The following is a 16,465-nucleotide window of genomic DNA, read 5'->3' as shown; positions in this document are numbered from 1 at the left end:
GCTTTATTATTATTACCTTACAAGTTGACCCGACAGACGTTGTCCCGTCTTAACTATGAATTTGCAGCGCGCATTCTGTCAATCGCTGACAGTTATTTCAAACAATTAACAGTTATATAAAATTAATATTTTCGTCAAGTTCTTTTAAATTTTCTAATTTTCCGCGCAATTGTTTTGAATTTTTTTTTCAAAGAATCTTCTGACAATAACAAACACAACAAAAAAAATATATAGTGAAATCGGTCCAGCGGTTAACGCGTGATAACGTGACCAAGGGAAATAGGGATTCATTTTTATACATATAGATAAATTAATTTAAATTATCGGCCTTAATAATCTGTTACAAAGGAGTGTATATTCAAAAAATTACTGTCACAATCGTCTAAGGAATATTTTTTAATAAAACACGCACTTTATAAATTTCTACCTATTACAGTTAAATTTACACACTGATATCAATAAATATTTTACGTTCATATTAAAAAAGTAGACAATATCCTTACTACATACAGCCCACGTAGAAAAGACATCTACGAATCACGAAATAATACAAAAATATAAAGTTTCAAAGGGCATTGCTATTTCCAAGAGCATCAGATTAGAGAGATAATGTCTTAATCTTTGCTCCAAATGATAGTCTCTTAATAAAATGGTCCTGTGGAGTAATAAAATACTTGAAGTGTGTTTTATGTAAAATTTATTCAAGAAAATGTTTAAACTCAAATAATTGTATTTATCTGCCCACCCTTTAAAGGATACCGCGTGGTGAGTGCTATGTATAACAATTACCATACTACCACGTCTGTGCGTCCTAGGTATGGTGCAATAATTATGCCTACGTTTCGTTATAAATATTTCTGTCTTGTCTAGTTTGGTATCACATTCTTTTTAGTACTTAAGTAAGTTTCAGTTCTTCGTGAACAAATATGTCATTTGTCAACAATTATGATAATAAGGGACTACTTTAAAAAATAATACTGTCTTGAATGTCGATCGACTAAGTGATTATGTTTTTTTTATTGAATGACAAGTTGATGTTCTATAAGCGATGCCTGCGTGTAGTGTGAGCCTATATAACTTTCGAGGATGTAGTGATGAATGTCGGTATTGCACTCGTTAATATAATCAGATGTTGAGTCTCAGAATGTTCAATAATTACTTAGGGTACGAGGCCTTAGTGCTTGCAATAATAGGTTTAGAACAAGTAGTAATCAATCTAGAGACACTACTATCTAAAAGTTTGTGTGGAAGCACATTAATTAATGTACAACATTACTAATATTTAAATGAATACTGTATTGTTCTTAGATTTTTTATGGCTAACCTTAGATTAAACGAGATTAAATAATAAATTAATTTATATTTTGAAAAAAATCGATATTTCCCCACAGTGTCAGAGTCAGTTTTAAGTATATCAAATGAAATATGTTTGTTGCCTCATATGTGTAATTTATTTGAATTGTAATTCACTAATTTATTGAAATTTGTAAATAAATATATAATATATTATTTACGACCTGTTTCGCCATTATATTGACCAAAAAAGAATCTTATAAACTTGATCAAACTTTTCTCCATCACTATATATGCTATTATCTCTATCATATACGTATGTGACGAATGATATTATAACTACATAAACACGTACAAACATGTATATGTATAGCCGATATCCACAAACAATAATATTTGTATGTTTGGGTATGTTAGATATATAATAAATAATATATGCGACACATCCACGTTTAATACTGTTAATGAAGTAAGTGTGGGTATTCGTGCAGGTTATCATTGTACAGACAGGGAAGTAAAGCATTCGACTTACTTTATTAAAATTTAAGCTACTTACTTTATGACTTGTTTATGTTAATATATGTGTATTATATCTTTTGTGACTATAACATGGCGGCTGTAGCAAAATAGTCTATACTAAAATAATGTATGAAGTGGTAGATACGTATAAAAGCAATGTTAAATAGGCGGGAAATTATTTAAAAAATTATGGAGTACTGATTCAGGAATTAAATCAATGCCCTTCACGTTCCGAAACCAGGTACAATCTATGGACATTGGATTATGATTCTATTTGAGTACCTCAATCCAATACTGTGAATTGTTGGAGTGCATAAAATGATTCTTGGGTAATATAAATATTGAGTTTAAATAAATGCAATAATATTACATCTGAAGATGAATATAACTCGATTAAGCACACCTGCTTAGAATGACGTACAGAAATGGCGAAATAGTTAAAACAAGTAGTACTAGTAAATATTTACATGTCCTGCATCTGCTTTGAAATATACACCCTTTAGTAATGCAAAGTTATTAGTAAACTTTTGCACCTGTCTACACCCGTATTTACAGAAAACTGTGTAACAAACTTCTATATTATAATGAGTATCGTATCACACCCCACAAGTGTACCATAAACATAGAATCTATAATTGTGCCTTACTTTAAAGTCTCAAGTCCAAGCCACCTTTATGTAACTCATTACTTAGGCACTTAACTTGTCGAACCATGCACATTACTTCAAAGTTAAACTTAAATGTGGATATTTAACTATCATCATAAACATCATTTAAAACAAACCTTACAATAAACATTTAAAATACCAAATACCGATACTCAACTATCATAATTGTGTAATTTTAATAAATTAAGAGGCAATGAAATGATATATTATTTAATTCCCAAGTTAAAGTAACGGGAATAAGCTAAGACATGAAAGTCGTGAAAACAGTCCGTCGGCGGCGTCAACAGGTGAACCAAATGTCAGTGGTTAATAACTGTTGATATGTAATTTATCGACTGGTTTGTTGAACTTTTAAAATTCGCTCGTAGTGAAAATGTTGCTAACACCGCTTGTAATTACGTGGTTCTTTCAAATTAGCAGTTTATGTTGATATCGTTATAAGTGGAGTTTCACAGGCCGGTATATTACTATATACGGGTATAAGAAACGAATTTTATTAAGTAGATGCCTAATTAATATTAAACAGGTTGTTAGTCGTAACCGGTATGCCTGTGTAACTAAGATATCTTTTGTTGGTTCATTAGATGTTTTAAGTAATGGATTTTGGGTTGTTGCGGATTACGTCTACGGCGCTAGAAAATTTGTTTTGTGATGCGTATTAATTTGATTGTGAATTGGGCAAAAACATATTCTTATTTTAACTATAATTGTTTAATAATGTAAGTAATAAGTCATTAAGTTATTATTTACTTACCTAACTTATTAAAGTAACATGTAAGTTATTTTGTGTATATCTAACGTAAAATGGGTGTAATGTTATTTAATATAATTACATTATACTTAAGTGAATTTTGATATAGAAGACATATTTAGGGGATCTACACACATACACTAATACATTATTTATATGATAATATTTTATCATATTAATATTCGTTGGACAATGAAATATATCTCTGAAATCAAATTTATACCACTGTTACGTAATGTTGGTTTAAGTGTTTCTAACTTTAAAAATATATCAATATATTATACGTATAATATGTATATCTACAATTTTCACGGTCGACTCACATGTGTAACGTATGTAACAATAACATCAGATAGGCCTAAATTCAAAATGCAATTGCGCAATTACATTCTATAAAAGTAAGGTGATAAAATCAGGAACTAGGCGTTTCACGTCAGCGTTACGATATTGTTATTATGAATAAAGGTGGTTAAAACCAACTCACCAAACTGCGCAAGTCATATTTTAGGTTATTTTTTTTTATATCTATGACTTAAACAAAAATAGTGTTTGCAATATAAAATTTGTGTAATGATACAGTTCGTAACTTCTTCATAAATTCACGTAAGAAAAATGTGCAAATACACGCTTATATTGTAGTTAAAAATAGGGATACAACTTTTATTAAAATGTTATAATTAAAGAAACCAACTGTTTGCTTATCTATCCGTGAACAAAAAGTACTAAGAGACAACTTGTACCTTGTGTGCTTTGTAAATATTGATTTAATAATACACGTGTGAAGGAAGGTTTTGTTACTTAGACTAATGTACTTTAGTATTGTGTATTAAAATAATAATGTACTGACCTGCGAGGCGGGCGGGTATGAATAGCCGAATTGCGCGTACGCTGCCATAGGGACGATCATATGGGCGGCTTCACACAAAACACTGTCTCTCCAAGTCTATATAACACGGACGAATTTGTTTCCTACGAATATTTCTACTATTAGCAATAAGTTAAATCTACTAGTTATCACAGTTTGTTGCAGGCGCGGCGGGTGCGCGTCGCGCTGCCATTCCTGCGCGCGCTTCGCATGCCGACCCTCGTGCTCTGTGCGACCGGCCTATACCTTCTTCACGCGTTCGAGGTTCAACACCGACTGGCGTGCGTTCAACGCCCGACGCCCCTCCAACGTAGGAGACGGCCTATTTTACCCCGCCCATTAGGAGGAGTCACGTCACCTCCTCCAATCGCGTGGCCGGTACTCTGTCCTTTTCGACGCACCGCGAGTGCCGATAGGCGCTCGGTATCCCCTCCCGCAGCGGGCGCCTCCCACACACCAGTCTCCGCCCACGTCCGGGTGGGGCGGATGAAAAAAGCGGCATAGTCGGCCCGACTTGATCATGTTTATGGGTTTCCGTCGAGACAGTCCGCCAGCCCTGCACCGCGACCAAACAAATCTCTAGTGGCAAAAAATGGCTCGGCCGAGGACAAGTTGTTTCACCTCGTCAGATTTACGAACGACGCGACACGGCGCAGAGTTAGGAATCGACTTTATAGACAACACCACCGGCGTCGATATTCAAAGGGCTTTACGTCGTCGAATGGCTTTCAGATTTAAGAACACATTAGTTTATAGATTGAGAGATATGAGAGCGCCACTATGCGCCTGGCGCTAACGTTAACTTCCACAAAAACTATTTGCCTACAATTATAAATATACGAAAATGTTTCTGCTATTACAAATTACAAATAAAAATCACATATGTCAACAAATGGTATGAAAAATGTTTGTACTTATAAGCTATATTACTATTTACCTAATCGTTTTCAAAATCGCCAGTAGTTCTCTACATATCGGTAGAGTGGATTAATGACATTAATTATACTAAATAGATAAAACATAAAAGCTCTCACAGCTACGTTACAAATCTCGAGTAAATTTCAAATACTTCCGTGTCGGTCGGTTAGACTCGGTGTCATTGTACGAGGAAAGCGGAAATTCGCGGAACCATTTGTCGGTTGATGTTTTAGGACACCTTTGCTAGGTGGCGCCATTGCGGACGCTTTGAAACTTTGTATGGTGGTAAGTAATAAATTATTGGAAACGAATACGTTCTTTAAGTACACCTATAGGGTGCAATATGTAATATGTGTAGTAAGCCGTATTAAAATTAATTTACATTTGATAATCATTGCTAATGTTGTTATTGTTTTATTACTTTTATAAAACATAAGCTATCGTAACATACGGAAGTGACTAAAAAGGACCTATACTGGTATTTTGTATAATTTTCTATTTATATCGCAGCAAAACGTTAAAAATATTGAGCAACATTGAAGATAATTTATTTGTTGCTTTTATTTACAGATTAGTTATAATTATTGAAAAGTGTAGAATCTCAAAAAAATTACCTATAATAAAACTTCTAATACAATACAAATTATTTGGTTAACTATATAATAGGTATAAATATACAGCTAAATACTATATTTTAGGTGCATGTTGTTACATGTAGGTATATTCTGTAACAATCGTGTAAGCTATCCATTAAACGGAGCGTAGCAAGTTCGATTAGATTCATTTATAATATTATATTGAATAAATATTAATATTTATTATGTGCATTATTTTAGACAAATGTTTAAGCTTACTTATGTACACTCTATGCACAAATAAAATTTGTTAAACCCTATTATATAGGCGGCGATAGCCTAGTTAGCAGTGGAACGGACCGCTGCGACGAATGTACGTAGGTTCAAAACCACAACATTGCTCGAATTATGTGTGTATTCTTTGTGTATTAGCGCTTGCTTTAACGGGGAAGGAAAGCATCGTGAGGAAACCTACATACCTGAGAAGTTCTCTATAATAACTTCGAAAGTATGCGAAGTCTACCAATTGGCACTAGGCCAGCATGATGGACTGAGGCCAACATCCTCTCAGTAGTAAAAGAAACTTGTGCCCAGCTGTGGGACTGTATATACTACAAGGCTCATATTATTATTATGATATTATGTTTCATAAGGATTAAGAGTAATGCAATTTTTTGCAATAGTATAAAAACTCATAATGATGGGAAGTTGTGTAGATTTAAGTAAAATTGTTGACTTATAAAATAATTTTTACGTTATTTTTTCTTATATTCTTGTTTTTATTATAATTATGTGGTATTGAAACATTAAGGTCCAGTTTTATAATATGTATTTTAATTCATACTGTTTTTTTATTGTTGCCGTGCACAGTTATTATCTAGATATATGATTTAATAAAATGATACAGCCGTGTAGAGTTGCAAATAAATGCCTGCCACATTATGTAATTATATACATGGTACGATTGCTTGATTGTAAAAAAATGTTTGCGCCACGTTTAAACTTGTATTGAAGCAAACATTTATGGCTCCAAAAGAAACCTAGAATTGATTTTAATTATATTTATGTTGTAGTTTTTATAATATTTTCACTTAACGTAAATCATAATCGAAAGTGTTTTGGATGCTTTGCCATATCGTTTTTCAATGAAAACTGACTTGAAAGTCAATGTAGAAAGGTTGGGTTGGTTTACTTATTTTCACTTTTACACCCTTATCACCGAAGGGGTTGGCAGAGGTGTAACTAGTGAACTCACATTGTCATTTGATAAAAGGCGAGCCGGTGGCCATATTTAATAGTATTTATTAGCGTATTTATAGATATTTATATATGCTTGAATAATGGTTGTTAAAGTAAGACGTTAATAATGGTGATTATACTATTAATGTCTACTAAAAGCTGATTCCAGACCATTTTGTATGTTATAGTTCGGACCTTATGATTTGTTAAAGCATAATAAATTTTAACGCACTATTCCACTATCGCAAATCCAAAACACGAAGAGAGGCATTGATTTTACTCACTCGCTTCGAAAAATTATCATCGTTAATCCACTATATTAGTCAATAGCAATATTTTTCTAACATATTCAGGTGATAGTCCTAGTAAGTGAGTTCAAAATCGAACCTTGTCAAGTTCTATACAAGGTGGAGTGTGGGATGTTCGAATTCAGTAAATGAGTGTAGGCTCCATTAGTACGTAAATATTTTTTTAAGGGGACGTATCCCTCGTTTGTGTATATACATTCATATAACTCAAGTGTGTGATGTACATTATAGGCACACTCACGATATTAAATTATTTCATCACTAATTGTAGAAAGTTGCGAGATCCGCTATGATGTATTTAATTTATTAAGTACATAATCCTATTTTCCATGGATTATAAAGTTTAACAACATATTCATACCCATTCCGCGGTATATTAAAACCTCCATTCCGACCGCTACTTTATAATTTCCTTTGCTCTTAAAATATATTTGAATTCGGAACAATTTTAACAACCTTGGAAAGCATGCAATTTTGACAAGAAATATTATATATGAAATAATTAAGTGCACCATTTACTTGGGCAAGTTAAACGAAATCTTTCTGGTCACACGAAGTTTCTTCATGATGTTTTCATTCGTTATCAAGATGATTCACTTGTACAAACTTAATTCATAACAATGATATGTATTTTTATTTCGCACAAAATAATAACAATGGAATGAAATGCAAAACATTTGTGCAAATTATATTGAAGAGAAAAAATCTTGTAAGCGAACAATAGTCAAGTGGTAAATTACAGCGTACAAACACAGTGAAGCAAACGTGTTTTAACATACCGATGGTTCTGTTTGTAATTATTGGACGTGTGGCTTTGCTATTATTATTACTGTTTAAAATATTTAAAATATTTTCACACATAGATAATGTTTTAAAATTCCTCGGCTCGATGGCTAGTTATTAAGTGCATGAAACCTTTGAGAAGGAGCTAGTTAGTGGTGATTGTAGACCAAATTATGCGAGAGAAACCTTTTGTATTTATTACTTGAATAGGCCTACGCTTGTAACAATAACTCTAACGCCATTCAAAATCCATAAAATTAAAGAAATCTAAAGTTTTCATTCTAATATTTTCATAGAAACAGCAACTTTTTTTCGCCATATTTTATTTAATAGGACGACGTAGAGAGTTTTCGGTACCAAAACTGACGGGCTATGATCAAGCACCGTGTAATAGATTGCAGCTTTGTTCAAAAGATCTTCGAACTGGCCCTGTCATCAGTCATTTGGCTTATCTAAATATTTTTTGCCATTTTAGTAACTCAAAACCAACGCTCATATCTGCCATAACACAAATCCGATTCTGTTTTAATAGGAATGGATTACCTTGTTGAATTGATTTAGACCCCCTCTCCCACTATCCACATGAAGCCGTATTTTTCTTCCTTTCATGTATAACAATATTTAGTACGTTCTTGGATCACAGAGAGTATCGACAAAATACACTTTTTATACTAAACCCTTACGGCAACAGTAACGGACGATATAAACAGTTTTATAAGAGCTACTCACAAATTAGGTGTTCAACGAAGCGTAAAGTATTCGAGTAGACACGAAATTTTGCTCTCTTATTCTACTAACAATGACAACGTAAACTAGAGTATGAACCTACTACACAAGTATAAAGCATGTTTAATAAAGAAATATTAAAGTACCTATCAATCCCAAAGTTTACGATGCGTGACCAATTTAATTATGACACTGAACCCCGACGAAATATATAATTCTTAAACGAGCTAACTCATAAATAACAATGAAAATGTTTAAAATATAGAGTAACACTTAATTTAAGTAGGTATTTTTAATGAAATTAGCCATCACGAACGAGAATTAATTCGTGTACTATAAGCCCGTACGGCAGTAACCACAATATTAACAGTTGTAAACGCCAAATCCAACATTGTTATTATGAAATATCTCGACATCTCATTTTTCATGGGTCTGTATAAAAAAAGGTTTGTGTCACTAATTGCATATCCATAGGTCTAGTATCAACACATCCGATCGGCGCAGTCGGAAGATGGTCGCCACTCAGCGCGGCGTGCCGGCCCAAATGCGCCCTTCGCGACAGGTCGTAGAGTTGAGTATGACACGGGCGCGCCGCGGGGGCCGGCGCCAACACATCTGTCATCGTTAATAACAAGCAATTTGAGCCAATTTCGCATTTTTGGAATACAGCTAAGCGCCCAGGCGTCTCGGTCTCGCGGCAGGAAGTAACACAAAAACTCACACTAAATAAAGTAGTGGTTGACATGTTTAGTTTTTGCCGAGCTTACTAATTACGCGGGCGCAACCGTGGGTGCGTGAGCGCTCGCGTGTTGGACACCGCTCCGCTCCGCACCGCTCCGTGCGCCGCGCTGCGCCTAACGTTACCCGTAAATGCTAACAGTTTAGATATTTATGAACATGTGTACGTAATTAATTTTTACGATGGATCAGATAACGGAATCGGTGGAGCGATACGCTTGTCGCGGCGGCGGCGTCTCGCTCACCGCTCGTATAAAGGTTAATTAAGCCTAAATTAGCGAGTCACAATGTTTTTCCAAGAGCGAGGTTCGGCGTGGAATAATGAGGAGAAGAAGCTGCGGGTCGCGGGGTCGGCGCGGGTCGCGAATAATAGCCGTGCGCGTTTTACACTGTCGACGACGTGTAAACACCGATCCCGATACAAACTTATCCACACAGAAAACATTTTAAAAACTGATAAGTTTGTTTAGAACACGTACGAGCGGCGGTGGTACACCCGTCACGGATATAAATTAGGAGAGAGTGTTTAATCATCTTACGTGAATAATCCTTTTGTTACAATTTGCTGTGCTATGTATCTAAGGAGGTACAGATAAAGGGCTCCGTGTGGTAATGTATTGCTCGAGGGCACAGTCGAGAGATCCGCGCTAGACGAGCTTCCGTTTTTGTGGAAATTCGCTTTGTGTTAAATTAATTTAATACGAAACCACAACTATCAAGTCTAAACTTACAACCTTCTAATGTATTATATAGATTATATCCGTTGCCCTGTACCATGTAGAAAGCGAGCGACTTTTGTTGTACCAAAATAATTATGCTCGGAAAAATAAAAGCATAGATGTATTCACAAAAACACGCGGCGGCCATAACCAACCATTTGTAATTCGCATTAATTAACCGGCTCTCCCAAAAAGTAACCTTTCCCGGCAACAATGGACACATAAACCTTTTTACGGATGGGGGAAAAAACGCGTGCGGTACTTACATGTGTCCACACGGGACGCGGTGCGGCGCGGCCAACGCCGCCGGTACATAGTGTTTATTCGTTGATTAAACAGCCAAGGCCGCAATGCGTATGCAGCCGGACGGACATATTACCAGGGCTCGAATTCTGATTGTTTAGAGAATTTATTACTCCCGTGCCTTGTACAGTTAATTGAATTCGCCTGTAGAATAGACACGGGCTGAATTGGCCGGCGACCGTTTATCGTGTCTTCGCAGTGCGTGCTCCGACGCTCACCGACGCTATTTTTGTTGATAATGGACCTTGTTTGTTGTTAGTTATAATTTATGAATACGATATGATTTGCTTTATCGATCGTTTTTTGATGTAGAGCGGCAAATGTAAGTTGATGTTTCGATAAGTTATAAATTAGGAAAACTAATGTTAGATAGATTGATTATGGAGATATCTGACTGGCGCCGTGAAACCTAGATATAATTGCTTCTTCGTAAAGGTAAACGAAGTATTATTGAGTGCCCATTATCAGTATTGCTTTAACTTTAAAACCATGTATTAATATAGAGATTATTTTTTGCTTTTATTTTTATTCGTTCTAAGGCCTACTCTACGTAGAGCGCTAATGAGTGTTCTATAACCGATACAAACAGCTTTACACCTCTGAGACACACGCCGTCTCAAACAAAGCCAACGTGGCTACTCGACAAGACTCTCTAACCTTTGACTAGACGAGCCAGGCTTACGTACTCTACTGACACGTCCTTCTCGGAAAACAAAATTAATTTACTAGTTTCTATCAATGAATTAAAAAATATAAGTGGGTAATAACTATTGCGGCTGCTGACCAAATACCGGAAGATTTTTTATGTTTATTTTAAATGGAACTCTATTATTAGAGTTTTCGGTCTCAAAAGTGAAACAAAATTAGATATTTAGCTCACAATATTGATCTAAAATAACATTCATATCTATATATATTTCCAATTTACTTTCTATTTGATCGTGTGTAAAAATATGCCTTTTGAATTTAAAGAATTAATAATAAAGCATCACGCTCGCCGTTAATTTATTGCCGTGAAAAACTATTGAATATGAAATTAACGGTTCCTGAAGATATTAAAGCAAACTTCAATATAATGGATAATAGTACATCAGAGAAATGCATTTCAACTAATGATGGTTACAAAAAGATCTTGCAGAATAAACACTCTGTTACTACATATAAATTAAACAAGTTATTTTTGATGTCGGTTGTATTAAAACTGAAGAGTTCTAAAATTATAATTAAATCGGATATTGGAAAGATTATCATACAAATATTTGCGCTCGTCCAATACTTACTCAATCTACCATGAAATACCAAAATACCAATAAATATACTATGTATTTATGCCATATCGTGATTTACACATGTTTAATGCGCATATTACCATATTTTCTGTAAATATATTATTTCTATATTACTATCTAAGGACGCTGTGACATCTTGTTACACTGACATTTTAATGAGATAACGACTTATTTGTAATAACTTTTAGAGAGCAAATTTAGTCCTGGTGTTCGGTCTATAATGAACTATACAGTGTAATGTCTTGGATTAAAACAATGTTTTATAATAATAAGTATGGGATATCACGTCAACCAAATAGCAGCCGAAAAACTTATTCGAATTCCCTTTACAACTGTCATATTAGACAAAAGGTTAATAATAAAGATGAATCTACAAAGCATTTTGTATTTGTATTGACAGCGATCACCCACGAGCCACTATTCATTACGTCTGAGCTATCAGTATGGCCTATTAATCATATTTTATATTCATATCTTGTTATGAATATACTTAACTATTTATTAATGATATGGTTTATGATCACAAATTCACTTATAGCTCTGGTTAATGTGCTCGCTATGAAACCGATCTGTTTGAATTAGCTATAGAACAGATTGATTAGTTATGTTACTCATCTACTTATGTAGGTTTTTTATTTTCGCTGAGTTTGTATTAGTTTGAATGATGGTAATTGAATATGTACCTTATCTTTTACTGTTTCATCGTAACCTTTTCCTGACAATTACGATTACAATAAAAAAGGATGCAGCCTAATCGGACGCCTCGTTCTCCAATACATGCGGCAATTAGTTTTTAGTTTCTACTTATATACATATTTTCCAGGTTTTATGTTAAGTACATAAAAAATGTACATAATGATAAAAATGCCGTTTCTGCTATAATTGCCGTTAATTTTGACCTTTAGAAAGATTCTTGATATAAACTGAATAAAATAATATCGTCGTAAATTTTAGAAAAATTTACATACATTTTTTATGTATCGTGTCGTGATAGAAAGCAAGGCTAACGAAAATCCGGCATAATATACCAAACCTGTAAACACAGTGTGTTCTCGTGTGTTTAAAATGAAAAATATACTTAGATGTTATGCATATTATGCGCACCCACTAGACAGATGAGGTAATATCAAATGATTATAAAACTAAGCATTAGTGGTTCTTTTCCAAAAATTAATTTGGATATGACACGCGAATAAAAAAAGCGGCGATAGCCTAGTTGGTTGTGGAACGGACTGCCGAGACGAATGTCCGCATGTTCAAATCCCAAGGGCACACACCTCTGACTATTCTAAAAATTATGTGTGTATTCTTAGTGAATTATCGCCTGCTGTAACGGTGAAGGAAAACATCGTGAGGAAACCTGCATACCTGAGAAGTTCTCCATAGGAATTTCGAGGGTATGTGAAGTCTACCAATCCGCACTAGGCCAGCGTGGTGGACTAAGGTCTAATCCCTCTCAGTAGTAGAGGAGGCCCGTGCCCAGCAGTGGGACAGTATATAATACAGGGTTGATATTATATTATTATTATATATACACGCGATATTATACAAGTCATATACGGCTAGATTCGATAAAATCTAAAACCACAATTATTAAACCGCAGCAAGATACCTAAGTGAATTTAATATTCTTTGGCATTTGACATTCGGAACGAGCGGGTGAAAATTGTCTCTGTAGACATGTATATGATTTAGTTGAGGTGTAAGTATTATTGTAGTTAATTTAATAGCTGATTACTTATCAAATCATTAATAAATAGTGACGCTAGCGAGCGATATGCACAATGGCTAGGAAACCATCGATGATCATAATTTTGAACGATTTCAAAAAAAGGAGGTTTCGTATTTGACGCGGTTTTCTCAAAGCTACTAATCCGATTTCAATTTTTTTTCTATTTAGGCATCACCTACCTGTCAAAGCAGAGAAAACTAAAACTAAATTGCAATAAAACTAAAAGTGTGTTAAAAATGCAAAAGCCTTGCATGACGACTCGATAAAAAAATATACATAAAGCATAAAATCCATCCCTTCATAATAACATGTACTCTATACACTATAAATATTTTTTTAAAACTTCCTATAACATCCTTAAAATATAAGCACCTAATTATAAATAAAAAAAAAAACAAAACATAACGTATTACGTTTTCAACAATCACCCAACATAATATTTGGTCAATATTAAAATATAAAATCGGAACAACTATTTTGTCTAACGCTTAGTAAATAATAAACTTTTCCTTATTAATTTATCAAAACGGTCCCATATCAGACGGTACATCTTTTGCGTCCGCCCCATTAATTATTTATCAAGTTAACGCTCATTATCTAAAAACAAAACACTATTTTTAACGTTAAAACACTCGCGCCATTAATCACCGAAAATGACAGGTTCTATATAATCTAACACCGACAAAATTTTATACAGAGTATGAATAATGATATACAATTGTACACATATTACAATATCACATAACGCTGTATGAACTATATCCCTGATATCTAATCTCATTAGTTCTTAACATGTGCCAACTTTTTGATCTAGATAACGTGCTATTTTGTAATATCGCGGTTGGCCGACGTATAGATATACGATTCAGTTTGCGCCGCTAGATGGCGCTTTGAAGAATGCTTGGAGCTTAATTTTAGCCAAAACATAAAGTGTCGCCAAATATGGTCAATAAATTAAATAACATAATTTTATTCGCAAAAGTTGATACAACTAAGAAGATTTCATCTCACTTCCATACATTTATTATTGTATAGCAACATCATCTTTAAAACTGATTCTAGGATAAGCTGGCTCTCAGCCACGGCGTTTTCTTCCTTTATCTTTGTATGTATGCAAGTATTCTCAAGGTAGCTACCAAATAATACGATCCAGGCTTGGGAAAAAAAATGCAAAAATTAAACAAAACACCAATGATAAAACTGTCTTTAAAGCTAATTGCAACTACATGAGGAAAGTAGAAGAAATCGGCTGTACATAACTTTATGGCGATAATAATAACTGCAGAATTTATGCCAGATTTGGTGATAGGCTCGCCCCTTGTCACATCATGGGACGGAATACACACGGTGGAAAGTGGATTCATCAGTTGCGCCAGCCTATTGATTCGGAAATGAAAGGCGAGAGTCTTTGTGCATATATAACTATGGTTATTATACGTACGTTGGTCATTGTATCTGTGAGCAACTCTTACAGTCATGAAATGCTTTAATTAATTATAGTCTAATAATAATATTCTTCCAGTCTTATACCATTCCATTGTGAAAACGACGCAGCACTTTATCAAAGATATCGACGATTTTTTCGACGTAATTTTTTATTTCTGTGTGTTAAAATATAAAAATTTAATAATTTGTATGTGCAGTCGATAATGAAACTTTAGAGATATCACGAAGCTAACGTAACCTTGATTGAATTGAAAAATATGTAGTGTATATGTAGTCAACATAATTATACAATAACTAACAAAAATCTTAATCAATTTTTGCATCAAAACACAAACAAAAAGCATAAATGTATGATGGCTATCTTTGATTACAATGGGTTATTATTATTTAACAGTATTATATTTACATAGTTAATTCTTTCCTACAAAATACAAAAAGAAGCACCAAGGCTCGGCTAATGTAAATCTAATTAATGATTAAATAAACGTTTTCGGTGACGGACAGAAATAAAACCCTGAGTTTTATGGTTCGTTAAGCAAAAAAAGGCCTTGTAGACCATGATGAGGACCGATGGCGTTTTTGACTTAAACATCGATCCCGGACAACTAATGCTAGGGACGGAGTAAAGAAAATTTCAAAGGAATTTACTTCGACTTTCCTTAAGCGAACAGCTTGAACAGACACTATTAACCGAATACTAAGGAAATGTGGAACGTCAAGCAAGTGATGCACTGTTCTTTCTAGATGAATAAATTAATAGATGAAAAAAAAAATTGAATGATTGAAAATTTATAAATAATATTACTTTTTATAAGTGAATAACACTGATATTCAGAGTAGTTTAAAACGCAAATAACTTTGATTTACAAATTCAGTTTTTCAAACGACCTGACATGGCAAATATTAGCTCGGTCTTCGTGTACATCTTGTTCTGTAAGCCTACGGATACAATTTATAAACCAAGCTACTACAGGTCAAGCAAGCAACCAAGCAAGCGTATAAAATGAAGAAATCACTTTACTCGCTTATACTATTATAATTATCCTAAAGATGAATCAAGGCCAACTTTTAAGATTTCTGTATACGTATATATTTTATTGCTTTGAATGACGAGACAAGCTTGCCTTTCGCCTGATGGTAAGCGATACGACCGCCCATGAAAATTGGAAACGCCATCCAACACCTTGAATAACAAAGTATTGTTCGGTATTCCACTGCGCTCGCATTCCTGAGACATGAGGTGTTAAGCCTTATTATGTCTAATAGTTACACTGACTACAATGTCCTTCAAACCAGAACACAACAGTGCCTACACACTGCTGCTTGGTGGCAGAAATAGACATTGTGATGGTACCTACCCAGGCGGACTCTTACATATGAGAGAGCTACCACCAGTGCGAATACAATACTACTTAAAAGGTATCCATACAGATACACTAATAATAATACGCATAACGGTGACCTGGGTCTTGAGCTTCGCCATCGGAGGGTCATATTTTTTTTTATATTTTTATATGCATGTTTTTCTTTTAAATGTATATGTGAAAATGTAAAAAAATACCTTTAAAATAAAGAGAATTGACAAAAAAAAAAA

At 34.2% G+C, this 16,465-nt stretch overlaps 1 protein-coding gene across 4 annotated transcripts in view; it reads right to left on the bottom strand.

Moving 5' to 3' along the window:
• Positions 1-16,465, bottom strand: part of LOC115446086 (homeobox protein araucan) — a 120,610-nt gene that overhangs the window by 58,658 nt on the left and 45,487 nt on the right. For 3 of the 4 annotated variants that reach the window (XM_030172640.2, XM_030172641.2, XM_030172642.2), the window contains exon 1: positions 4,078-4,387. The exons of the other annotated variant lie outside the window; for it this stretch is intronic. In XM_030172640.2, the coding sequence (XP_030028500.1) occupies positions 4,078-4,137 (60 nt within the window). In that variant the 5' untranslated portion in view covers positions 4,138-4,387. Of the gene's footprint in view, positions 1-4,077; positions 4,388-16,465 lie in introns of those variants that run through there. 4 annotated transcript variants of the gene reach the window in all.

Source organism: Manduca sexta, chromosome 27 (genome assembly GCF_014839805.1).
Source record: "Manduca sexta isolate Smith_Timp_Sample1 chromosome 27, JHU_Msex_v1.0, whole genome shotgun sequence".
NCBI classification, from domain to species: Eukaryota; Metazoa; Arthropoda; class Insecta; order Lepidoptera; family Sphingidae; genus Manduca; species Manduca sexta.
The sequence above is the reverse complement of the archived record's forward strand: the minus strand, read 5'-3'. Positions and strand labels throughout refer to the sequence as shown.